General features: G+C 48.5%; 1 protein-coding gene across 4 annotated transcripts in view; it reads left to right on the top strand.

Annotated features, from left to right (window-relative positions):
• Positions 1-23,856, top strand: part of LOC133494405 (collagen alpha-1(XXV) chain) — a 59,840-nt gene extending 35,984 nt beyond the window's left edge. Inside the window, exons 2-33 of one of the 4 annotated variants that reach the window (XR_009793296.1) lie at positions 112-228; positions 1,182-1,217; positions 4,374-4,400; positions 5,082-5,126; positions 5,458-5,502; positions 5,873-5,899; positions 6,420-6,464; positions 9,199-9,231; positions 9,305-9,340; positions 10,954-10,998; positions 12,201-12,263; positions 13,517-13,585; positions 15,018-15,062; positions 15,169-15,213; positions 15,338-15,415; positions 15,598-15,621; positions 16,619-16,663; positions 16,747-16,791; positions 16,879-16,959; positions 17,028-17,090; positions 17,163-17,213; positions 17,505-17,531; positions 17,645-17,725; positions 17,965-18,000; positions 18,493-18,546; positions 18,620-18,673; positions 18,749-18,775; positions 19,103-19,156; positions 19,882-19,968; positions 21,225-21,263; positions 21,391-21,444; positions 21,999-23,856. Coding sequence is in view for 2 of the 4 variants with exons in the window: in XM_061808202.1 (XP_061664186.1) it covers positions 112-228; positions 1,182-1,217; positions 4,374-4,400; positions 5,082-5,126; positions 5,458-5,502; positions 5,873-5,899; positions 6,420-6,464; positions 9,199-9,231; positions 9,305-9,340; positions 10,954-10,998; positions 12,201-12,263; positions 13,517-13,585; positions 15,018-15,062; positions 15,169-15,213; positions 15,338-15,415; positions 15,598-15,621; positions 16,619-16,663; positions 16,747-16,791; positions 16,879-16,959; positions 17,028-17,090; positions 17,163-17,213; positions 17,505-17,531; positions 17,645-17,725; positions 17,965-18,000; positions 18,493-18,546; positions 18,620-18,673; positions 18,749-18,775; positions 19,103-19,156; positions 19,882-19,968; positions 21,225-21,263; positions 21,391-21,393 (1,527 nt within the window). In the remaining 2 variants the exon portion in view is untranslated. Of the gene's footprint in view, positions 1-111; positions 229-1,181; positions 1,218-4,373; positions 4,401-5,081; positions 5,127-5,457; positions 5,503-5,872; positions 5,900-6,419; positions 6,465-9,198; positions 9,232-9,304; positions 9,341-10,953; positions 10,999-12,200; positions 12,264-13,516; positions 13,586-15,017; positions 15,063-15,168; positions 15,214-15,337; positions 15,416-15,597; positions 15,622-16,618; positions 16,664-16,746; positions 16,792-16,878; positions 16,960-17,027; positions 17,091-17,162; positions 17,214-17,504; positions 17,532-17,644; positions 17,726-17,964; positions 18,001-18,492; positions 18,547-18,619; positions 18,674-18,748; positions 18,776-19,102; positions 19,157-19,881; positions 19,969-20,249; positions 20,328-21,224; positions 21,264-21,390 lie in introns of all 4 variants that reach the window. The other 3 variants (XR_009793295.1, XM_061808203.1, XM_061808202.1) reach the window with 3 other exon arrangements.
• The last annotated feature ends 77 nt before the right edge of the window (positions 23,857-23,933 follow it).

Raw genomic sequence — 23,933 nt, 5'->3', positions numbered from 1 at the left:
TCACCGCCGCCATCGCATTTAACTGCAGTAGCTTCAGTCTAAGTGCATATATTTTTTTTTTTTTTCCCATATTGCAACAGGCTGACGATGTCTTTTGTTTTCGCTGGGCAGGGAGATCAGGGGCAAGCCGGACCACCCGGGCCTCCCGGGCCCCCAGGTCCTCCTGGGCCGCGGGGGCCACCGGGGGACACGGGCAAGGATGGGCCGAGGGGCGTACCGGGCCTTCCGGTGAGTACTTAAATACATAAACGCTGTATACAGCTGAACAAACAACAATTCGGGTTCTACATTTGGCTTTGGTACGGCGAGGGATCCTGGTTAAAGTAAGCCGCTTCAAACGACGACAAAAGTTCTCTGCAGGAGAACCGACGGGGCAGTGTGTAGCCTCTTTATGGTTTTCAAATCAAATTTGTATGAATCAAATTTTCATTTGTAAGACAATTTCGGTATGGTAGCAGGAGTAATGACTTGAATGTGATTCAAAATTCATTTCTTACTGCCAGCAGAAAATGAATTGGGATTACAGTATTTTTGGAAAATATAGATCATGCTGCTCTTTTTTTTTTTTTTCTTTCTTTTTCTCTTTAAACCGTCGTCCAGGTTCTTTGCTCGTCATATTCAATTTGCCTCTCACCGTGCTGGGTGAGATTCTTTGTTCCAGCTCAAACTGCCCAAATGAAGGTTCGGCAGGCCCACCGTGATTGTGCGTCGTCCCACGAGGCCAGTTCCTTGTATAGATTTACATACACTTGGCCGTGTTCGGTCGGAGCGCAACATTTTCCGTGTCCACGTCACTAATTGATGCGCTCCCAGAACGGCCCGTCAATTACGCCGAGCCAAAGCCTTCCACGTGATCTTTATTGCGCTGGCAGTGGCGGTTCAGAGAAATGAAGTGTTGTTAGCCGCCTTTCTCCGGGTTGCGGATGATTCTCGTCAGCTACTCCAGTCCCAGTAGCAAAAGTTGGGTTTTCCAAGAAATTAAACCTTCGCGGGCTTATTTGTCCCGATCCGATTCAGGAGGGCAGTCTGGATTTTTCCTGTTGAATGCAAAAGAGGTAGATCTTCAAGCTTGACTTGGACACGATCCGAGACATTTATTTTTCCACATCATCTTGGGGGGAAAAAAAGTGGTGGTCAGTCAGGTCAAAAAAAACTAAAATTCATTGTCTTCTTGCCTTCAGGGTGAGCAAGGCAGTCCAGGAGAAACCGGACCCGTGGTAAGATAGCACCTTTCTAGAAGTAATAAATATTTGTGTGTAAATGTACTCACCTTGAATCACCATGAATCTAAAATACTATTTACACTATGGCTTGGTTGAGGTCCACTTTCTGGTGTCTGCCAAAATCGGGCGGCAAATCGGAACCGCTTTTGCTCTCGCAGGCGGCCACTGAAATCCAGTCGAGGTTTGAACGCTCCGCCTCACCCGCTTCCATCGCTGACATTTGGAAGTGGCCGAAAACGAGCGGCGGCCTCGCGACAATCCGATGGCGCTCCGTCATTATTTATTCCAGTGAGCGGTGACAGATGGCATTAAAGGCTCTGTCGAAATTAAGACGAAACGACGAGCTGTGGAAAAGTACACAGTTGACTGCGAAAGGAAGCGTACGACATGATCTTACCGGTTGAATTAAATCTACACGGTATTTACACAACCTTTTAATATTTACGATGGCAAAAATGAGTCACGGAGCGCGTTATGGTTCTACTACGAGAGGTTGGCGCCCTGAGACAGTGAATACGCATTTGATTGCGCTTTTGGCCGTAAAAAGAATGCACGAAGGAAAACTTGTGACGTCAGAAGTGCGGCGGAGGAGGATGCGGGAACCCGATGAGGAGGGATTCCGACGCTAGCGCCTAGCATCTTTTTTTCCCGCAGAGTCCAGAACAGAAAAGCTAGCGGGGACAATAGAAGGTGGAAAAATGGAAGGGTCTTAAGATGTGACACGCAAGATCTCCATCATGCCTTCACCCAGGACCGGTCCATGAAAAATCTGATATGCATGAAGAGAAAATAAGCACAAAATGATCCCCGGATGAAAAATGCGAACTTCTCTTGGACCTGGAGTGTCCACTTGACGCGCCCTCGCGTTTAAAGAGGCATGGAGGGGATTCCGGAGTTTTCCAGCAGCCTTCAAGGACATCTGGTGCTGGTTACAAGGATTAGAAGTTCTTGTGGGGCGGAGGTGGGAAGGAGAAGTGAAAAAAGGAGGGGCCACATTTCAGGATTTCAGGCCAAATTAGTCCTGCCGTAAGGAGTAAAAGAAAAGAACCTCTTCAGCTCCAGTCTTGTAATGTAACAGAATACAAATAGTTACTGGAACTAAGTAGACTTTCCACATCCGATATCCGTACAACAAAATGTTCGTCCAGCGTCACGGCCATGCTAGAGCCTGTCCCGGTCGACTCTGGGTCAAAGGCGGGGGGGGGGGTCACCCTGAACCGGTCGCCAGGACTCATAACAACCACACTGACATTCACACCAACAGGCAATTTCGAGTTTCCCAATTAACCTAGCATGCACGTTGTCGGGATGTGGGAGAAAAGCAGAGTTACCTGAAAAACACAGATTAGGCCAGATTTGAACCTGGGTCCCCAGAACTGTGAGGCAGAATACGCTGACCGTGCCACCCTCAACAAAGACACGATGGACGTAATAGATGGCGAACGCCGTCTGCGAGCTAACGCCCGTTAGACGAACAGGCCCTTTTCGGAATTCTGTTTTTATACACACACATGGTATTTTCATTTGAAACTTGTGGGAAAGCCGTATCTTGCGCACGGACAGTATCGCGGACGTTTGCGGCGTTCCGCCGGTCACTGCAAGATCTCCCTCTGTGTTCTTTCCGTTTCACGCAGCACGAGGTCAGCGCTCCTCCTTACATTCTGCTCACTCCGAAATGAGCCGCAACGTACCAGCGATCCACCTTCATTTTCCCCAACCCTGCAATGCGTAAACACAAGCGAGTTTCCCGTGTTTTGAATGCGACGCTGCTGCCAACTCGCCTCGCTGACGCTTTGTTTACACTTCGCGCAAAAGCTTTATGATTGAAATGTTCACCCTTTCAATCAAGCAAATGCCACCGTAAGCCCCCCTCCGCCCCCCGAGTACTGCGGTGAACACGCTGTTATGCTAACCTACAGCGCCGTTAGTCAAACACAGGGCAAGTCCGTACGGTTCTAAAAAGAGCAGTCCAGGAAGTGTAAAAATCCCTTCACGCATCAACTGAAAACCAAACTGCAGAGATTTTATAATGGGAACAGAGTCTTCAACTTCCAGAAGTTCACATTCCGGCTTTATTCATTTTTTTTTTTTTTTTTCGTACTTTCCCAAGATGTGTCTCTTTCCCTCTTTGTGTGTTGTTTCCGCCCCCAAATCAAAGTGGAAAAAGCCACCCCGTTCCCGATTGCTTCCCTTTTTATCCGTGTTTGTCATACTTAGCGTTTGGAACAAACGCACTGTGCTGATCCTGAGTTTGGCAGGAACAAAAGGGACCAGGATTACCAGGGAGCTCTTGACTCCCCCCTGCTCCGTCCCCCTCCTCCGGTAGCCCCTGAGTGTTCTCAGTTGGAGCCAAGCTAATTAGTGATCGGGCGAGTGGCGCAGACACTCACGTAGCTAGCGGCTCGTAAAGATATTCACCGAGCTTGGCCGAGGACCGATTCACAAAGGCAAGCGGAGGGAAGTCCTTTTCGAGTGATCATCAAAACCGCTCACTGAGGGTTTTGTCCTGAAAGTTGCGGATATGGACTCGTAGTCAAGGCTGGGAACGTCGGAACGTTAAAACACGACGTCACTTTCGTAAAACAAAGCAACTGCGGTTGATTCTCGACTGGAGTAAAAGATGGAGTCCTGGATTCATCTAGTCCTGGTCCAGAACGGTGCCAGTATTCGTGTTGTGATGAGTTTCCGGGGTTCTTCTACACAGCCTTAGATTTTGAAGCCGTGATACTGACTAGAATGCCTCACGCATGCGTACTCCTATCCACTTGAACGTCAGGTGAACAGAAAACCTCCCACGGAAACATCTGTCAACCACCGCTCACACCCAGATACTCACGCAGACTGACTGACCTCACACACCAGCCCACCAGGTCTAACCCCTTAAAGTAATATTTCCCAAGGCATCCATTCTATAATTTGATCATCTGTAACTGTCGCTATGGTGCAAATGCTTCAGATACTTGTCAAGTACACGAGTGGCCAGTATTTTGGTAATTTGGGAGCGTCCAACGCTGCTGACATAGATGATTCATATTCAGAGGAACAAGTTTATGGACGTATGAAGTCAACTATATCAGGCGTGGGTCAGGAACCCCCGCGATAAACGAGGGTTGGCTCGTCATGACTTCTCTTGTGCAACTCTGTTTCCAGGGACCTGAGGGACCTCCAGGACTCAAGGTGACGTACCTTTTTTTTTTTTTTTTTTTAAATGTATTTGCAGCCTTAGCGTCTCAAATAATGCACAATTTTGGCATGCGCAGGAAGCCTCTGTCTACGTAGTCTTGAATAGACGTGTTAAGGGTTGTAGCTCTACCGATACGGGCCGAGGGTCCGTTGATGTGAGGAGCAGATGTCGGCCGTATCCCGCCATCAGGTAGCCTGCCAGTGTTTGTTCAGCGTAACCCAATCAGACGCTTCCTGTCTGCGCTGTCATGCGCGGGCAGGGCCTCAAGGCCGCCAAAGATGTGTGTGCGCGCGGGGGGGGGGGCCAAATGTCAACGATGACACGCTAGCGTGTTAATGATTGCTGAGCCCCCCCCCCCCCCCAGCCCCCCCTCCCCTCTGAGGTTCACTCAATTAGGTTTTGTCGTCGGGCCGTGTTTAGTAGCTTTCGAGGGGCCGTTCAGGTGCGCCGAGGCGACGACGGCACGTCATTTCCCAGTCGCCTAATTCCAAGCAGTTTTTGAGGATTTACAATCAAAACAGACGTTGCCAAGGCTGGCAGCGTGAGCCGTTTCTTTATTGCCTTTAATAAAAGACTTTCAATGGTCGGCGAATGCAAACATTTGTCTCGTTGCTTAATGCTTTCTGCGGTGCAATTAGAAATGTGCCTGAAGGCTTTTGTAATTCCTTTGCCAGGGTTCGCTGGGGCCTCCTGGTACTCCAGGCGTTGACGGACTGAAGGTGAGGCGATTCCAGCAAAAACACATTTCGTCCCGGCGGTTGTTGATGGTCCTTTTGGCTTTTGATGTATTTTATTTTTTTTTAAATTGGAGTTCTCATTTGAGGAAAAACATCTTTTGTGTATCTCGTTTTCATGAAATCTCATCGCGTCATCAAGAATACGAGCGCTTTCGCGGCGTCGGTCGAAAATAAAACGGCGAGGCAAAAATTCCGACCCCAATCGTCGATTGAGGAACGTGGCGCGGATTTCCGAATCGACGGGGTCGAGTCGGTCCCCGGTGGGCAAATAAAGCTGATGCAGCGCCTTGTGTTCCTGTTGTGCTGTCCGTAGGGGGATCTTGGCGTCCCGGGACTGGACGGCATCCCCGGAGCCAAGGTCTGGTGCACACGTACCCCGTGTCATCATGCCATTTCTATTGTTTTATTTTGATTTTTTTTGCTTCCTCCATATTTCTTCCTTCTTCAACTTACCTCTCAATGCTTTATTTCCGCCTTCTTTTCAGAATGAATATCTTATTTTTTTTCTCTGCATGCGTGTAGATGAAATGATTTGTATTGAGAAATGCGTTTGTCACCGTTTATGACCAAGGGGGGGGGGGAGATGTGATCCGCTTTCTTTCTGGGGGGGGCAAAATGCTCCCCCCCCCCCAACACAAGAGTCCTAATCCAATATGAATTGAGCCCACTCGATAGAATCTGAGCCACTGCCGCGACGGTTAATAACCCTCTGCTTTCTTTCCCAACAGGGTGAAATGGGAGAGCAAGGTGAAAAGGTAAGCGGGTGGTCCAGATCCAGGCGTTATGACTGTGAAATCATGAAAATCTCTCACCGCCCCATGAAATTTATGAACTAGTTTTGGAATCAGAACTGTCTTTTCAACGATTGTTGATGCTCGGGAATACAAAAATGCTTGCAAATATCGCAACGTTGTCATTTATGGTCAATTTTGATGCGGATTTGAACAAAAATCATGGAAGTCGATACACACGATTTGTCTTGGAGGGCCACGGGAAATCATGCGGCGGCCGGGATCTGGCCCCCGGGCCTTGAGTTTGACCCCTGTCAATAAGTTTTGACGCACATTCAAAGGCAAAAACTGACATCACCTGAAGTTTTGGAACCTTCTGTGAACCATTCAATAGACGAAGTGTTCATCAATGTGCCCCCCCCCCCCCCCCCCCCAGCCCATGTTCAGTTTTATTTGCGACGCGCTACAAATAACACAGAACACTCTGGAAGTTTAGTTCCATCTCCCTTGAACAATTTTTTTTTTCTTTGACATTTAATTGCAGGGCGATATGGGTGAGGAAGGACCAAAAGGCGAAATTGGGGAGAAGGTACGTGCATTTCAGTCTCTTTCTTAAACGGAGAACATCGTTCTGACGGAACGGCGGTTTTCGCGCGAGGGCCGAATCCCGGAAGCTGACGCGCGGCCGGGGGTGTTTGTCAAAAGTGAACGCCACTCTGCAACTGCAGGGGGCGCCTGAGGGGAAAAAACGTCCGGTGGCAGGGCGATTCTCAGGAAATCCAGATTTAGGTGTCCAGCACGAGGAGTTTTGGACACTCCGGTTGCCTCAGATTGGCTTTTCATGCAAGATCTGCTCTGGTTTACTGTAACACGGGAAATTTTCATATCGCTTACTAATTACATTTTTTTTCCCTTCTAATGCAATCAAATGAACTTTGTGGTGATTGATGAAAATTAAAATAAACCCAAAATTCCCAGCAGGGTGCTACCGTGATTATTGCAGATCCTTTTCACAAGTCTTGAGTGTTTTCATCCACCCTGCAATATTTTTTTTTTTTTTGTTCAGCAGTCTATTTATTGTCTCACCAGCATGCGTAGAAACGGTCTGTAAGATCTTCAAAAAGATGAAATATTAGATGCCATCCCTTTGTCTGTTTATTTCTCTTGCTGACAGCGGCTGCTCTGAAACCCAAATCTGACTGCGCTCCGAACGCCGCCGTCAATTTAACGCCACTCGGCTCCGATTGTCGCGCAGTAGCAGTACAGTCGGAATACGAAAGGGGCCAGCAGAATCCGGTCGCGCTTTTTGCACGGCGCGAGGAGCCGAAAATGCAGTCGGGAAGAACGCGGGGCAAAGTATTGGATTGCGAGGAAATATTTGTCATTGTCAAAGCGAGGGCCCGATTCATCAGCCGCGATGTGCGCGCTGCGTGTTTTTCGGGGGCCGTAAGATGAGGGCACGCGGCGATGCCAAAGTTAACAATAGGCAGCGTGCATGGAGGGGGGAAAATAGCGGCGACGCTCTTCGGAGAGAGCGAAACCGCAGAGAATGAGGTCTTGGGGGAACTTTTCACGTTTACAAAGGGGGGTTTGTTTGGACGGGGTTGGATGGAGGTTGTGTGTGTGTAGGGGGGGGTCGGACGGGACCCGGAGGAGTTGGCAAATGACAAGATGATAGATACACACCTTCGCTTGGAAGCGCTGATGATGGCGTTCACTATGAATGTTGAATGTTTTTTTTTTTTTTTTTTTTGGGGGGGGGGGACTGTCGTCAAATATTAGCCGCCCATATCGTTTTCGAAAGCAGTCGTCGACTCTCAGACGCGCGAGCGCCGCAGTTCGGCGGCGAAGCTTGATTGTCAAGTGTAAAAAAAAAAATAATAATAATAATAATAAGTTTGGAGGTTTGAGCAAGCGGCGAGCCATATGGTTGATGCAGTACTGCACCTTCCTGAGTCCGGTCTCGAAACGGTTTGAATACTTCCAATTATGTGGCTTTGAGCCTCCCTGAAACTCCTTCAGTGCCATTGACGCCTATAGAAGTCAAACATCCATTTTAATTGGGGATTGTTCTCCAGACCTTTACATCTGCCGCAGACGCCGCGTTATCTGTTTGGGTGAACACGCAATTCGACTGCCGTGATTTGGTATCTCGAGTATACTCTTCAGCGTAATACTGGACTCGTACGGAGCGGGTTCTGTCCTCAGTCGCGGGAGCCTCCCCCGTCCCAGACATCCTCGCTGAGGCAAATAGCTGGAAAATTGCCCTATTTCGCTAGCAGCAGTTGCGCTTTTTATCTTCAACTTGCAATCGTCAGCGTGGGTGCCTGTAAATTGGAGCTGGGGCGACGCGGTTTAATCGCAGGATATCGCCACAGTAGGCTAATTGGCCCGGGCGGGACATTTCAGCCGGCTGTGCCACACGCAGTCGCGGTTTCGGGTCCGGGCTCTTGCGGCTTGGAGTGAGACATTTCTGAAATGAGGAATCCCGACACAATGCGTCCACATAAATTGCGCAAGGAGGCTCCACGGCGACGCTAACGGCAGCTGTTCGTCGGCACGCTTGTGAAGTGCTAAGTGCATCTTCTGAAAATTGTTCTCAGATGCGGCTTTTGTGGCATTTCAGAATAAAAGCAAAATTTGCCCGCTGCTACAAAAGGTAGCATTTTGACAAAAGGGTTTTCAATATCAGTTGATTTTTTTTGTTTTTGTTTGTTTGTTTGTTTAAAGTTAGTCAATATCTGTAATGTGACATTTTAAACACGAGACACAGAAATGTTCCTTTCTCGGCCTGTGGGTTTCCTGTTCCTGAGGTCGTCCCCTCCAAACGATCCTCACGGCTTCCGCGCAAAACCTTTCGGCTGCAATTCCGAGGCGAAGGCGCCGAGAGCGTCCTTGCGCAATTGAAGCGGTAAAGTCCCATTAAAAAGCTTGAAGCACCGCGGAGGGGTTTGCTCGGCGGCGTCTGAGCGCCATGTGGAGGAAAAACCACAGACTTTATAGCAAAACCGACTCTGCAAAACGCACACATACGGCGACCGCACATCATCAGACTCGGTGTTTTGTCTGCAAGGTGGCACACGGGAGAGGTCTGGCTTCTTCATGTCTGCAAGAAGCGGAAAGCCCTTTGAATATTTATTCTATATCCTGCAAGAGTGCCGAGTTGTTTATCCTCACTGGTAAAACAATTGAGCGCATTAGTAGAAGGGCCAGGCCAGTCTTACATCACGTGTTTGGCGTTAAGATCTTGACTAGAATAGCTTTGTATTCGTATCAATCGATTTTTCTCATAAAAAAAGTTTTTGGGTTTTCTTAAATTGCAGGGAGATGCAGGCTCCTCTGCAGCAGGCATCAAGGTAACCACGCTCGGGAAAAAGTCTTTGTGGAGAGTTGAAACACGACGCTACATCGTAATCGATTCTGTTCCAGGGCGAACCCGGAGAGCCCGGAAGAAGCGGACACAAGGTAACGGCGGGATTTGGTGCACACGACGCTAAAAAACACAAAGCAAACGCCACGTTGACAGCCCTCTAAATCACCGAGCGGCAAACCGAATTGGGTTTCCGTGCCGGCGGACGTCCGACCGCTAGAAACAGCAAGGGCGCGTGTTGCGCAAGATCAAATAGCTCGGGATCGAGTTTGGACCAAAGGATTCCGATCTGAGTCGGCCGTCTGTCGAAAGGGCAGAATGACGGCCCAAGTCCGCGGGGAGGTCCACCGAGCGGGATCCGACGCCTGACTTTTTGGGCCGTAGAGCAACGCGGCGCTCTCACTTTTCATTTTGTTTGGCCGGTCGCGGAATCCTCGCGGCTGTACCAAAAATGTCTGACTTCGTACCGAAATATGTAACGTGACTCGCGTCAAAGCGGGAAGCGTGCACGCAGCAGGTTCTTCCAATGGCGCACGATACCGCAGCGCTTGAATAACGCTCCCCTTTTGTGGTCTGAGACAAACGCCAGCGCTTTTAGCAACCGCTCTCATCCTCTTAGCGCGCAATTTACAGCCGCTGCAATTGTGCTGACGCGCTGACAAACGATTCTCCCCGACGCGTGAAATGATCGTCCCGCAATCGACGCCGCAGTCGTCCGGGAGCGCCGGAGATGCCGCGGAAAAAAAGGGGCTTCCGTTTATTCGTTTTGACGGCGCTTTCATTTGCCACAGTATAAATTTACAGCCGTCGAGGTGGTTCCCCCGAGAGTCGTTCCGGCTGATCGCTCTCGCGCTCGGCCGCTCATTAAATATGGGCCTTTTAATGGAGTGATGGCTCATTCCCGAGAGAGTCAGAGACGTTGTTTGATAAGTCTTGAGGGCCTCACCCTGGGATCCAATTGTCGGCGCATTATTCAAAGTCCTCAGCTCGTCCGGCAACCTGGAAAAGCGCGCCGGCCGACACTCCGAATGACGCAAACGTCACGAGTGCCCTTGCCACCTTTGCGGCGTGCGATCCGTTAACGGTTCCCGACAAAGATCAGGTCGCGGCTTTGGGTGACTTAACACACTAATCCCTGAAGACGGCATGGTTTTGTACGCAAGTGCATGCGCGCCAGCTTTCCGCTGACGACGGACGACAAGGCGCGACGACTCGGTAGTCACAGGAGACGAGATGTGAGAGGAGCGTAAAAATACATCCTCAAATTAAAAAAAAAAGAAGGGAAAAGTGACTCATCGCTTTATTGAATCTAAGACAAAAATAATATGAGGCTCAGATCAAAAAATAGGAATTGCCGGCGTGAAGCCGCGAGCCAATTCCTGCCCACGGCCTTTCTCCGTGAATTCTCGCCCGTTTTCCTCTCCTGACAATATTTGCGAGGGCAAGCGTTGTCATGTTTGTAATGCAGTACAATCGACATGGCACCCTAAAACCTGGACAGGAGGTTCTGGATTCCGGTTCTGTCACATGCGCTTGACGAGTCGTGGCGCCGAACAACGAACTTGTCTGACATTACGACAGTAAATAAGTGAGGAGTCACATTTTCTTTCAACTTTTCCACTTTTGAACATTGGAAGAAGGCGCAAGGCTTCCCGGAGCGCCTCGTAGCTTAGCTTGCCTGTAACGTGTCCCAACTCTTCCTGTGTAGGGAGAGCCAGGACTTCCAGGGCTGCCTGGACTCCCAGGGATTAAGGTAAATGCTCCGTTCTTTCCATCCGCCTTCCATCTGCTTCAGCCCACCAGAACCAAAACTCACTATTATGTCGCCAACAAAAGGCGCTAGCGTCGCTCTTTTGTCCTTGTCATCGGAGCGCGATTGAGTTCTGGGCAACTTTGCCTGATCCGGAGCCAGTTGAACTCTTTGCCGTGGGAACAGACAACATTTTTGTCTGAGTTCTTCAGTCCTGTTATCTTAAGGCAATTGTGACCGTTTCGTGGCGCGTTATATATTTTCTGTTCGTAGGACCTCGTTCGCTGCGTGGGCTGTGGTTTACGTTTTTGTTGAATTAGAGTTCCTGTCTTTTAAATGCATTGACATTTCTTTGAAACTGGTAATTACTAATTGCTTTGGTTTTGGTAGGATCTGGTTTTAAGCAGAAAACCAAGGTTTGACAACCCTAGAAGCAATTGCAACAGAATTGCTTCTAGGTTTGTGAAGCTTTGATTGTCCAGAAGATTCCTCGATCCACTGACCACAAGCCTTAGTTCTGCATTTCTGTGTTGGTTCTGGATTCCTCGTTCAACGGCGTGAAGTCACAGGTCGTAAATCGACCGCTGTCTGTACCGCCATCTCAGACTTACGTGAGAAGATCCGTGAACGGGTTGTCGTATCGTCCGGTTGAGTCCGCCCGGGTTCTTCATGTATTGAAAGAGGGGGGGGGGGGGGGGGGGGGGGATTGCTTGCCTGCAATGCACTGAATGCAAAAATGGTGACTCTGCCTTTTTTATGCTTGGTCAAGCCTAATATCTCATGTTTTACTTATTATTTTTTTTTTTTTTTTTTTACTTAAGAGAGTTGAATGCTTAATGGATCTAACAGCATTTCGCTAACGTAGCACTCACCGACTTCTGAACTTGCGCTCTGGCTGCCGTCGTGCATCGTGCGCCGGCCTTTGCGTGAGGCTTTTTCTGGTGCGGGTCCGGGAGGGCGCAGATGGTTTAGCGATCCGTCGGCATCGAGGTCCCTTGAATATCAAACGGAGCGTCGCACCTCATCGCTTTGACTCGCTCCTCGTAAGTCTAGTATGAGAACTTGGTCTTTGTCCTGATGACTTTCCAAACGGGGGTCAGTACCGTCGGCCCGCTTTGCGGCGAACGTTTGTCGGTGCATCTTGAACTCAAACGTGACTCTCGCTTACGAAGTTGGTCATATTTTGTTGTGTATCTTGAATGTAGGGAGAGCCAGGATTCCTTGGTCCCCAGGGAGAGCCAGGTCTGCCAGGCCTTCCAGGAACTAAGGTGGGTGGGCTCCACTTTGTATAAGAACTCGGGTTACATCACACATTGATGCCTTCTTGATCCCTTACAACTGGAGTGTCCAAACTACGGCCCGTGGGGTGTTTACAACGTGTCGGCATTGACCAAAAATAACATTTGACACGGTCTCTGGTGCTTTTAAAAAAATAAAGTGCGGGTGGCAGTTTTTCCCCAAATATACTGACGCCCGGAGATACAATTTTAATTCATTTTAATTTTAATTTCGCGTTTCTCAAATCATCCTTTCCCATCGGAATGAGTAGAAATGTAATTAATTCCTTCCGGCTCACCTAAAAACAACGACTTAATGAAAATTTAAAGAAATACATTTTAGAAAACACCCAGTGGGATCGTTACATAACATACAAACGTGAAAAATGTAAGCACAACTGTGCCACAACTTGATGGCTCATTTCTGCCACCAACTGTTTTTGTCCTTGCGTTCACAAAGAAACCAATTTGAATTGAAGGTGGCGAGTGAAAGACACGTTTGCCTTCCATCTTGCTCCCATCAGGCAGGAGGCTACAGAGCATCTGATGCAGGACCACCAGGCTGAGGACCAGCTTTCCTGTTTTGTTTATATTTCACAAATCTTGAGATTTATTGGGATCTCTCGAGATTTTCTAAATGGCCCTCGCGTCCTTCCATTTTTCCGTGTGCGGCCTTTTGGCGGAAAAAAAAACGTTTGCACACCTTGCACGCCCCCTTGCTTCCGAAATGTCAGTGAGAATGGCGTCGACGTGTGCTTTCCTTTGAGCCGTGACATTAGCACACTGAGAAGCCTGCTGTGATGCTCGACAGACACACGCTGGCGGGTATTTGTGTGTTCTCGTCAGGGCATCCATAATGCACCTTTGGATTGGATCGCGGATTAGCCCCCACACCGCCAGCGAGGGGGTTAAAACGGGTTTTATATGACGCTTTACTTGATGTGTGCTCACAACGGCGAGTCAGGGCTTTATTTTTGCTTTTTTCGGGTGTGTTTGAAAAACTGTTTAGGTTGCCGGTCAGTTGAAGGAAGATGACGGCTCGATCCAAATGTCTTCCGGTTGCACCACACCGCCACCTATTGTCTGTCTCTGCTCACTTCACTCCGCTGCAAATTCAGGCCTGGAGGGAAGGGGGGCAGGGATGCAGATGATGATGATGATGATGATGAGCGGCGGCGCTGCTGCTGCTGCTGATGACAAATGACGCCCTTTCGGGATTCAATTTCTGTTGTTTGTGTGTTAAGGGCGAGAGAGGCGAGCACGGAGCGCCCGGAAAAGGCGAGCGAGGCGAAGTTGGACCGGTCGGGGCAAAGGTGTGTCATTCTCATTTGCCCCCCCCCCACCCCCTCCAGAGACTTTTTAATACATCTTTTCGGTGTTCTGTCTGCTTGTCCATCAATGGTACCCTTTGTCGACATTGGTTCTTCCTGAAAACACGGGTCCGGTTCCGATTGAAAATACTAATTATGATGTCAGCCGACTGCTGCCCAAAGCATTGAAACCGAAGTTCAGATCTTATCGTTCTCCCGGGAGTTTTGCGTCACGTAAACTCGGTGGAAATGAGCGGGCCCTTGTTTATGTCTGGATCGGACCCTGCGAGTAGCTTTAATAAACGCCAGCCTGAGCTCGGATGACCCGCAGATGGGGGGGGACGGCCCGGCACCCCCAAAATGTAAAACCTCATCTTGAACGGTGACAGACTTCAAATAAACAGTCGGTTCTTTTCACGAAAGCTAACAGTTTGAAATCCACCCATGTTCTTTTTTTTGTTTTGAAGTTTGCAATCATACACAATACTATTTTTTGAAAACTGCTGTCGGATAAAAGCTACCTGTGTGAAATTATGACGATTCAAAGGATATGCAAACGGAAGGGATGAGGTAAGGTTGCCAGCGCGCTAAGCTAACTTGGGCCGAGCAGCCTCAATGTAACCGATACGGCTTGTATTTGGGTTCCAACATAAGACTTGTTAAATTTCCTAAAGTCCTCGCATACCTCGTTGTACCCGCTGTTTGCCGTACACGTTCTGAAGTTACACGCGTTCGATGTTTCTTCAACAGCGCGATTTGATCGCAAACGCTACTCGCTGTTAGCCAGCTAAGCTAAGGTGGTTTGTGCCTATACGCGAGTTGAAATTGGTATAAGTAATTACTCGGTACTCACGGTCCTCGTTGTATACGAAACGTAGGTTTTGCAGGTCGTGTAAGTACTCACTATTGATGTTTACCTCCTCAGCAAATATTTGATTACATAAGTTACTTAATGTTCCCGAGCTAGGCTAGGCTAGGCCGCGCAGCTCCAACGGGAAGAAATACGGCTCCAATTTGGGTACCAAGATCATATAGATGATGATTTTAGTCCACTGAAGTCGTCACCAGGGGCTTCCCACGTCGAGCACTCACAAGCATTCGGTCCAAATTCAGCAGGATTTAGTATTGAACGGTCGCGCAGGTCGGAGCTTCTTCGATTTGTTGTCATCAGTTCGGGGACCGGAAGCCAACTCAACTGCTCACCATAATAACCCCCCCCCCCCCCCAGCCCCAAAATCAACTTCCAAAACAAGAACAGCATCACATTAACGCTGCATGCTGTTTACGAGCTAGCGCTAGCTCGACCTTTTTACGCTATCAAAAATGAGTTCCCAAAGCGAACGGATTGACAAAACCTGCGTTGAAGTACTTGGATTTTGTTACTCGCCACCACTGTTGGTCTTGTCCAAGTAATTGGCACGAGTGTATTTGTCAGGGTTCGCAAGGAGAGGCTGGCACCCCCGGTCCCAAAGGGTCAAAGGTAAGCGACGCTTTCATTCCTTCCCATCAGCAGTTAATGTTTTCAAATCTGTTTTCGCCGCCATTTTGTTTGTAAGGTCAAATGTATTCTCTCCATCCTGGATTAGGGTGAAACCGGAGATAAAGGAGACTATGGGCCCGCGGGGCCAAAGGTGAGAGGTCATCTTCCAGTGCCGCGCGACGTATCAAATATTTGCGGTTAGCATGTTTTTTTTTTTTGTTTGTTTTTAATATCTATGCTGAAAAATGAATGTCCCAAATGTCCGCCATGTACAGGGCCCGTCTGGGCAAAAAGGAGACCCGGGGGCCACCGAAATCATCGACTATAATGGGAATATTCAGGAAGCGTTACAGGTCAGACAATGAATATTTGTGTATTTGAATGATATTCGCGCATGGGCGACTCCCTTTTTGCGTCTGACGTTATCGTTTGAAAACATTACCGTTAGGGTGTGTCTGTGCAAAAGGCCAAATATGCTGACAAAAAGGTTTGTATGTCTCTCCTTTTCTCATTCCACTCGTTTGGTGGGCTGCAGAGGATTACCACTGTTACTGTGACGGTAATTATCATTAATAGGCTCTGTGTGTACTAAGAATTGTCATCATTGTTTGTTTTTGGAAAAAAATGCATGAGCACAATCCTAACTTTGGTTTCCCCTGTCGTATCCCCCCCCACCCCACCCCCTGATTTGTGGTCTTAACAATGAATGACACCGTGTATGTATTTCTACATTAAATTCAACATCCCAGGGGAAAAAAAAGTGATGGTATCATTCCCTGTCGAAGTCAATCTATTGAGCAATGACGAGAACGATATGTTTCCGCATTTATGAGGCCTCATGGTGGTGCTGTTTTCTCTTTGGTCATTGTTTGTCATGCTATTTTTAACAACAGCTCGGAGAAAATCAAGTTAAGCGTTGCTCTTTACCTGAAGTTGTTCACGTTGTCGTGCGTGTGCGCACTAGCCGTTCGTTCGCCTGAGTTGGTATTTGTGTATTTATTTCACAAACCTCTGACTGTGGTTCGTGTGTGAAAACGGCGCCGCTCGGGTCATGTTCCCTACTTCGCGAAGTAACCTTTGAGGACTTGGCAAATGTGGGACTTGAAATGGTACAGTCAGGTCATTTCTGCCACATTATAGTAAAATAATAGTAACAGAGATGTACAACTGCACTAAACAGTCATAAAAAAAAATCCACGAGTTACTGAATCCACGATAAGTGAACCGTGATGTATTGAGGGATTATTTTATTATTTTTTTTTTTTTAATGATTGATTACTCACACAGCCCTCGTTGATGTTCCCCGAATGAGCATTAATGAGCGATCGTCAGCATCGGCATGTTCAGCACAAAACGCAACCTCTCATCAAAATATGGTGCCGTTTCGCGGCACCTTGACTTCTGTTCCGGCTAACATCTTTTTGGTCATCCTTGGCATGTGTTCAGTTCTTCTCTTCTCTTCCCAAATCATCGTGCCACGTAACACGGCTTTGCGATTTCTCACGGGTTCACCCGATTGTGTCACTGTGGACGTTGACGCCTTTGCTCTTGCGCAGGGCCCGCCGGGTCCTCCCGGCCCTGTGGGACCGCACGGAATCAAGGTACGTGTCGGACATCTTCCAATGAATGCTAATTGGCGTACGGGTGCAAAAAGCGATGACGCGTCCTCTTTCCGATCCGGCAGGGGGACCGCGGTTTGCCTGGCCTCCCGGGACTTGACGGCGAACGTGTAAGATGACGTCTCGGTCGTTGCGTGAAACCGTTCAAGACGGGACGAGCGTTTTTCTTTTTCTCATCTGAGCTCGTTCTTTGTCAGGGCTACAAGGGTTCCAAAGGAGACATGGGAATGCCCGGAGCGTCGGGAGACAAAGGAGCAACCGGTTTACCTGGTTTACCTGTAAGAACGTAATCCCGTTTGTAAACGTGAAGACGTGCGACTTCACAGAGTTTGTTTTTGGTACTTAGGGTGTGAATGGGGTGAAAGGAGACAAGGGAGATTCGGGTCTCCCCGGTCCACAAGGTTCTTCAGTAAGTTTCGTGATCCGCTCAGTTTTTGGTCATGTTAAAGCCCTCATGCGGCAACGTTGTTTATCTCTTTAGATTATTGGCCCTCCAGGGGCGCCAGGACCTCATGGGCCCCCGGGACCTATGGTAAGTCTCAACACCAAACAAACAGAAGCTTTTTAGTAGTGCACACTGTTCAGGAACCGAGCCTTGCTGCAAATAGCCAAAATCTGCAAGTGACTGGCGCTCAAGTCCCCCCCAAATTGTGTAATTGTGTAATAGACTGTAGACGCCTCAAAACGGCGGTAAAGCACTTTCGGATTAGACAGAGCTAAGGCCTGACTAAATGGCGCACTTTACCTTGCTTCAACGGAGGCCCAAACATGGCACCAGATGGCGCTAAACTAAAGAAAACTTCTTCCTTCTTTTGTCATCCAGGGACCCCACGGTTTCCCAGGACCGAAGGTATCTCACAAGCCCTTTGGACCCGCTCACTTGAGCCGCGTCCCCGGACGCGACTCTCGTTTTGGCACGCGACGGTACAGCTACATCGACGAAACCTTCTTTGTTTGATACAGGGGGAGCCTGGTTTGCACGGTACCAAGGGGGCGCGTGGGGAACCAGGCCATAAGGGGGACCGAGGACCCTTGGGTCTCCCTGTAAGTACAACAAATCCCGCTTTTTCGTTCGCTCGTTGTGCACTCGAGTAAGTCTTGGTATGTGTTGATATAGTTCTGGTTTGTGTGTGAAGATGTGCTGTCATTCATTTGCCAACTTCCCAGTAACCCAGCGTGTAATCTCGAAGTTTACCTTGCCATCAGAATGTGCAGTAATAACAGTCTTCATCTGGTACTAATCCCGCCTTGTCCATGTCACTCATACGTCCGTAACCACACAGGGAGCCTCCGGTCTGGACGGCAAGCCCGGGATTAGGGTGAGTGACCAAGAGGCTTCGACCACCCCAAAAACCGCTGCTGTCCTCTCATCCGGACCCAGTCTCGCCCCACCCCCCCCCCCCACCCCACACTTTCTGCTTTCCACCCGTGAAGAAAGACCCAAGCTCTCGCTCAGTGATACCTTGACTTCTGAGTGGCCCATCAAAATTTCGAGCGAGCGTCCGAGGCGCCATCAAACGGGTTTGCGGACGTTCGCGGCCGCGCTTGGCGCCGATTAGTCAGTCCTGGACTTGTATGCTTGAGCATATTAGCGTTTGAATTCGGTTACAAACTTGGATGTGGAACAAATGGAACTCTTAAGTCAAGGTAGCGCTTGCATCATCCAAACACACGAAACGCTGTCAGCACGAACACACACTAAGTTCAACGGTGCATGTGTACGTTTTTGCCTAGAATGTTTTGGGAATTCCTTTTTTGGGACGGAGCGCCCTTGATTTTGAGTAACCGCGGCGACGCTTCTCTCATTGCAGGGCACCGACGGACCCGCGGGTCCAGCTGGTCCGGCCGGCCCGAAGGGGGACAGAGTAAGAAGCGCCTCCCCGCGCTCGGATCCGTTTTAAAGCCCCGGACTGATTTTTGTTGTCGTTGGCGGATTAGGGCGAGCGAGGGGCGGCGGGGGACCCTGGACCGAGGGGGCCCTACGGATTGCCTGTGAGTTTGCCACGTATGTAACATGGAGTGCGATTCCCTCGCAGGGTTCTGACCCACGTCGTTGCTTCCTTGCAGGGAGCAGCGGGGACACCGGGCTTGGATGTAAGTCTCGTGAGAAATGAGTTCTGCCTATCGGCGCCGTTGTCATTCCTAAATCGTCCCATCAGCATCCATTCGCTTATTTTCAGAGGATTTTTCATCTTTACATTTCATCTGTCAGTATGTACAACGTAAAAAAAAAAAAAATACGTAGTTCCCTATTTGGTGTCGAACAGCTACTCCCAGAAAGTTTGAAGATTTCCTAGCGCCTCGGATCCCGATCCCCTCGAAAGTGAGCAGGGTCCCTGCTCTGACCCCCGAACGTGTTTTGTTGTTGTTGTTCATTTTCCTTTTTGTTTTGTCGCCATTAATCCCGTTGCCATCTTCCAGGGGTTGCCAGGTTTGACAGGAGAGAAAGGCGACGTTGGGGAAAGAGGAGAGAAGGTAGATGTAGAAGTCCTGCGCGGACTGTAACGCGAGACTGGTGTCAATGGACGGGACTCGTTTTCTTGATCCCAATCGGGACGGGCGCTCACTCGGTCAGCCCTTTCATATTCATATTCATATTCATAGCGAGGTCCATCCATTGACAGCAGCCTCTCGGCGGCCACCTTTGACTGTCACCACGCAACTTCACCCCCTCTGCCGTCACCTCCAAAATGTCTCTCATCCTGCCTTGCTCGCACTAACAGAAAAGCGCCTGCCGGTCCTCAAACCGTCAACTGAACCGACTTCCCTCACTCACCTGAAAATTCACAGAAACGAGAAGGGCGATAACGTGTGTGGTGTGCGTCATTCCCCCCCCCTTTTTTTTTTTTTTTTTTTTTTGGAGTGTGCAGCAGATAACCCGCGTTGAGGTGTGGTCGAGCGAGTAATGCATGATTCGGGTGTTTGTCGTGGATTTGAAGAATGATGCAGGCGCCCTCCCTGCTGCTCTTTCTCATCCTTTGTGCCCTTCGGCGGCCGCAAAAGGCCGTCGGCTTCCCTCCCTCTGACCGTAATAGTTCCCTTTTTCCTTTTTTTTCCCCGAGAAATCAATCTAACCACCCGCCCCCACCCCCACCTCCCTCTCGGCCTTCTTTAATCGCTCTCCCATTTTTCCTAATCTCGCTGTTCCGCGGAAATGATTTTTTTTTTTTTTAACGTGACCAAATGGTTGTATTTCACAGGGGGAGAAGGGAAAGAAGGGAAAAAAAGGGCCTAAGGGCGAGAAAGGAGAACAGGGTGCCCCCGGATTAGATGCACCCTGCCCATTGGTATGTCCCAACTGTGAGCTGGAAGTCACCTCCCAGCCGCTTAGGGCGGTCTCCCCGGACACCGGACAAGGAGGGGTGCCTCGTGGCCACACCGCCGCCCGGCTAGCAGCCCCAAACATCGCAAATATCCCCGAAACTGAACTCAAGGCTGAATTTGTGGCGTCGGCAAGGTCACGAGGTCGCCGCTCCTTGACGCGCGGTTAAAAAAAAAAAAAAGCGGGCCGGTCAAAATCGGTCCGCGTCTTTTCCCAGTAACACTCCGAGGTCATCTTTGCAAACAGGGATTCCGGGGATTTAAGGGTGAAAAGGGGGAGCCAGGGCAGCCAGGTCTGGACGGGCTGGATGCCCCGTGCCAATTGGTACAGTATTCCTCTCTTTCCTCCAGCACTCACCCTTCTGCATGCCACTCACGTTCGGCCACGCATGCGGCAGCCTTTCTCCTTCCGGTTTCCCCCCCCCCCGCACACGTACACCACACCCACTGCACCCGACTAACTTCTTGACTGCACGCGGCCTTTTTCAAACAATACCAAGTCCGTTGCGACCCGCACAAAATCCCGATGAGCTCGCATCAAGTCCCTTTAACGCACCCCCCTCTTTCCAAGCCCCCCATTCAGAATCCCAAATCCCATTTTCTTGTAGCTCCTCCCTCCAAGTTCCCCGCTAACGATACGCTAACCGACTTCTCCACTGACGCGTGAACCCCCCCCAGCTCCCCCCGTGCTCCTCCAGCGCTACGATTAACTCGTTCCCTCCTCTTCTTGTACCAATTGGGCCAGACCGTCACAAAGGAAATTTGACCCAATGTTACGTGAACTTTGTCATATTCCACGTGCGCTTTATTGGACGTCAAAACAACGACAACATTGGACTCGCAAACAACGACGCATGCTACAGTATTTCATTTTTGTTGTGTATTATTTGCGTGCATGACAGACTGAATCGATTAAACCCCGAAGGACGGGTATCACCCGAAATGAAATTGTATGCGCTCCTGCCAAAATATCTACACACCTGTTTTTTGTGTCGCCAAAAACGAGACCTCGTGAAATGGTTTGCAAACAATTTGACATTCGGCCAGGGGTGTGTAGACTTTTGATATCATCTGGTTGAACGTTGCGCGTTTATAGTTATGCCTTGGGAAAAAAAAAAAAAATAGATCCACCCGTCGCCATTTTGAACATGTGCTTGTTTGTTTGCGGGCGGCCCCCCCGGTTCCGGTTCGGTCTACATTGTGCGTTTGTGGTGTCCCGCAGGGTCCCGACGGCTTGCCGATGCCTGGCTGCTGGCAGAAGGTAAGAGACTTTTATTTTTTTGTGTGTGTGTGTTTTGCATGATCGTTTTGTCCCCACCCCCACAAAAAAAAATAATAATTCATGTGGTTTTCTCTTTTTTTTTTTGTTTTTGTTTTTTTTCTTGCAGTGATCACGCTAACCTGAAACGCATGGAGTTTGTAAATAATGCTTTTTTTGGGAGGTATTTATAGTTTTTTTTTTTTTTTTAAATGGTGTTTAAAAAGACAAGAAAAAAAATCTGTGTATGAAGATGCCAAACCAACCCTGACAGCAAAAGAAACCCTGGGATGCTTCACACCCCCTAAAACTGCTTCTACTCACATCACCGCCTGGGGGTAAAACAAAAAACAAAACAAAACAAAACCTGCGTGGGCCGCCCTCACATCCACTTTGTTTGTGCGTGCGTGCGTGTGTGTGTGTGTGTGTTCGTTTCCGAGGTCGCGGCGGAACTTTACTGCGTCCTCGACCGGCTGGGGCGCCGCAGGGCTCTGGCCTCAGCCCACCGGGACTCGGAGACAGGAAGCGGGGGCAAACACGGACTGGTCCCCCTGAGCTCGTTTTACGTTGTCATTCGTTTCCTCGCAAAAAGCATGTTTATATGTCTTGTGCGCACTGTTTTGGCTTCTGCGGAGGAAAAACTAACGACAACAAAAAGAGTGAGAAATGTGATGATGATTATTATTATTATTATTTTTTTTTTTTTTTACATTTCCACTTTTCCTAAATCTTCCCAAGGGAGTAACGCCATGGCTGGTGGCCTGAAAAGTCCCGAAAGTGTAAGATGTTTGTGGCTTGAAGGCGCCCCCCCGTGCCCGCGGGAGGCGATGATGGGCGCCGCCCGCCGGGTCCGCCCGCTGTGTCCGCCGGGTACGGGGTGCCCACACCTCCTTTCGTTGGCTGCACTGATAAAGAGTCCACAAAGGGTTTTAGTTGGGACGGGTGACACACACCCGGAAGGACGGTTTCCGTGGCGACGGTTGAGGATCTACTGAGGGTGTTTTTGGATTTTGTGTTTTTTAACGTCGGCGATCTCGCAAGCGACCCGAGATGTGCGCATGTTTGCCTGTCGGCTGCTTCTTCTATCCATCACAAAATATGAATATGTATTTCGAGCAAATTTTTGCAAGTCTTGGGGGAGAAAAAAAGATAATCATCATTGGAGAATATTTCCAGTCGATGGGCTGAAATCGGAGGATTTGGACAATTTTTCAACAATGGCTCTGGATGATTAATCGATAAACAAAACACTCGTCGACGTTTTTAATTGGTCGATCATCAAAGTACTTGATTGATTTGAGAATTGGTGGCAGCACTCTGAGGTCAAAGTGCATCGATAGAAAAGAAAAATAATTGCCATGATGTTTGCTTTTCTCGTTGTTTTCTTTTTTTGGGGGGCGTATCATCGCCTTTGGTGCCTGAAGCTTTGATTCATTCCTTTATAGTCAATTTTTTTTCAATTGTGTGTGTTTTTTTTTTATTATTATTTCATGCTACTTTGGAGTGTCACTTCACTGCATGCACATTTGAACGTATTAAAAATGTTAGCGCCCGCCCCCCCCCCCCCCACGCCGCCATTTTTGTGCATTATGTTTCTTTAGTCGCTGCTACGCGAAGTGGTTTACCTCCCAAATATGCAGAAGGAACATTTCTTTGTTTATGGTTGCCGCCGATTTGTTGCATTTCTAATTTGATGATATAATTTATTTTTATATAATTTCTTGGATTGCTTGGATATTTTTTTTTTGTTTTAATCCAAGCGGCATTCCTCTGCGTTTCTTGGGCGTCGCCGTGACGACACAGATACATGCTCCGGCTTTTATTTCGGCGGCCAATGTGATGCGTTTTTTTTTCACTTTTTTTTTTTTTTGCGTCGAATGTAGTTTGGTCTCCATCCATATTTTGTGTCTGATTTGATATTTACGTGCTGTCGCGATGTGTCCTTGTTTGACAAAAGTGCAATTTTATGATGACCGTTTGTGTGGAATGCTGCTGGAACGTCATATTTGAGTAATTTTTGTGTCTCCCTTTTTGGTCCAGTTGTGCGCCCCATTTTGAATAAACCACTTTTGTGTGTGTGTGTGTGGGGGGGGGGGGTTGACAAATATTACAAAAGTGAACTTTCATATACTTCTCCAGTTCAAATGCTGTCCATTCATCTCGTGTGTGCGTTCCCACAAATAATGACTATTAATGTATTTTTAGTGTTCCTCTTTGGTTTTGGGATGGTTGTCCGCACATATATTGCAGCTATTTTTTATTTTAATTTTTTTTAAATTCAGTTTTCGTTCACGTTTTCCTTCCTGGTATTGATTTTGACAAACAACGTGTAGAAATGTCATTGTTTGATTGGAAACATATATGTACTATTTTTTTGATTGTTTTTGGAGTTTCTAGTTTCTGTTCAGCATTTGTATTATTTTTATATGTATATACATTTTTTTTTACTCATTTGACATTTCTTTCAAAAAAAATTGTTGAAACTCAGCTGACTGTCCTGTTGGAGCCAAATAAACGCAGTCTTTCAAACGCATTTTTTTAAAATTATGTATGTATATTTTTTAATGTTTTGGGGGAAACTGGAAAAATATGTAAAGTCGACACTAGATGGCAACAGAGAGGCGCGGCAACGAGTATCCTCTGTGCCCTCACATGGGCGGTGCGAATCGTCAC

Source organism: Syngnathoides biaculeatus, chromosome 21 (genome assembly GCF_019802595.1).
Source record: "Syngnathoides biaculeatus isolate LvHL_M chromosome 21, ASM1980259v1, whole genome shotgun sequence".
NCBI lineage: Eukaryota > Metazoa > Chordata > Actinopteri > Syngnathiformes > Syngnathidae > Syngnathoides > Syngnathoides biaculeatus.
The sequence above is the reverse complement of the archived record's forward strand: the minus strand, read 5'-3'. Positions and strand labels throughout refer to the sequence as shown.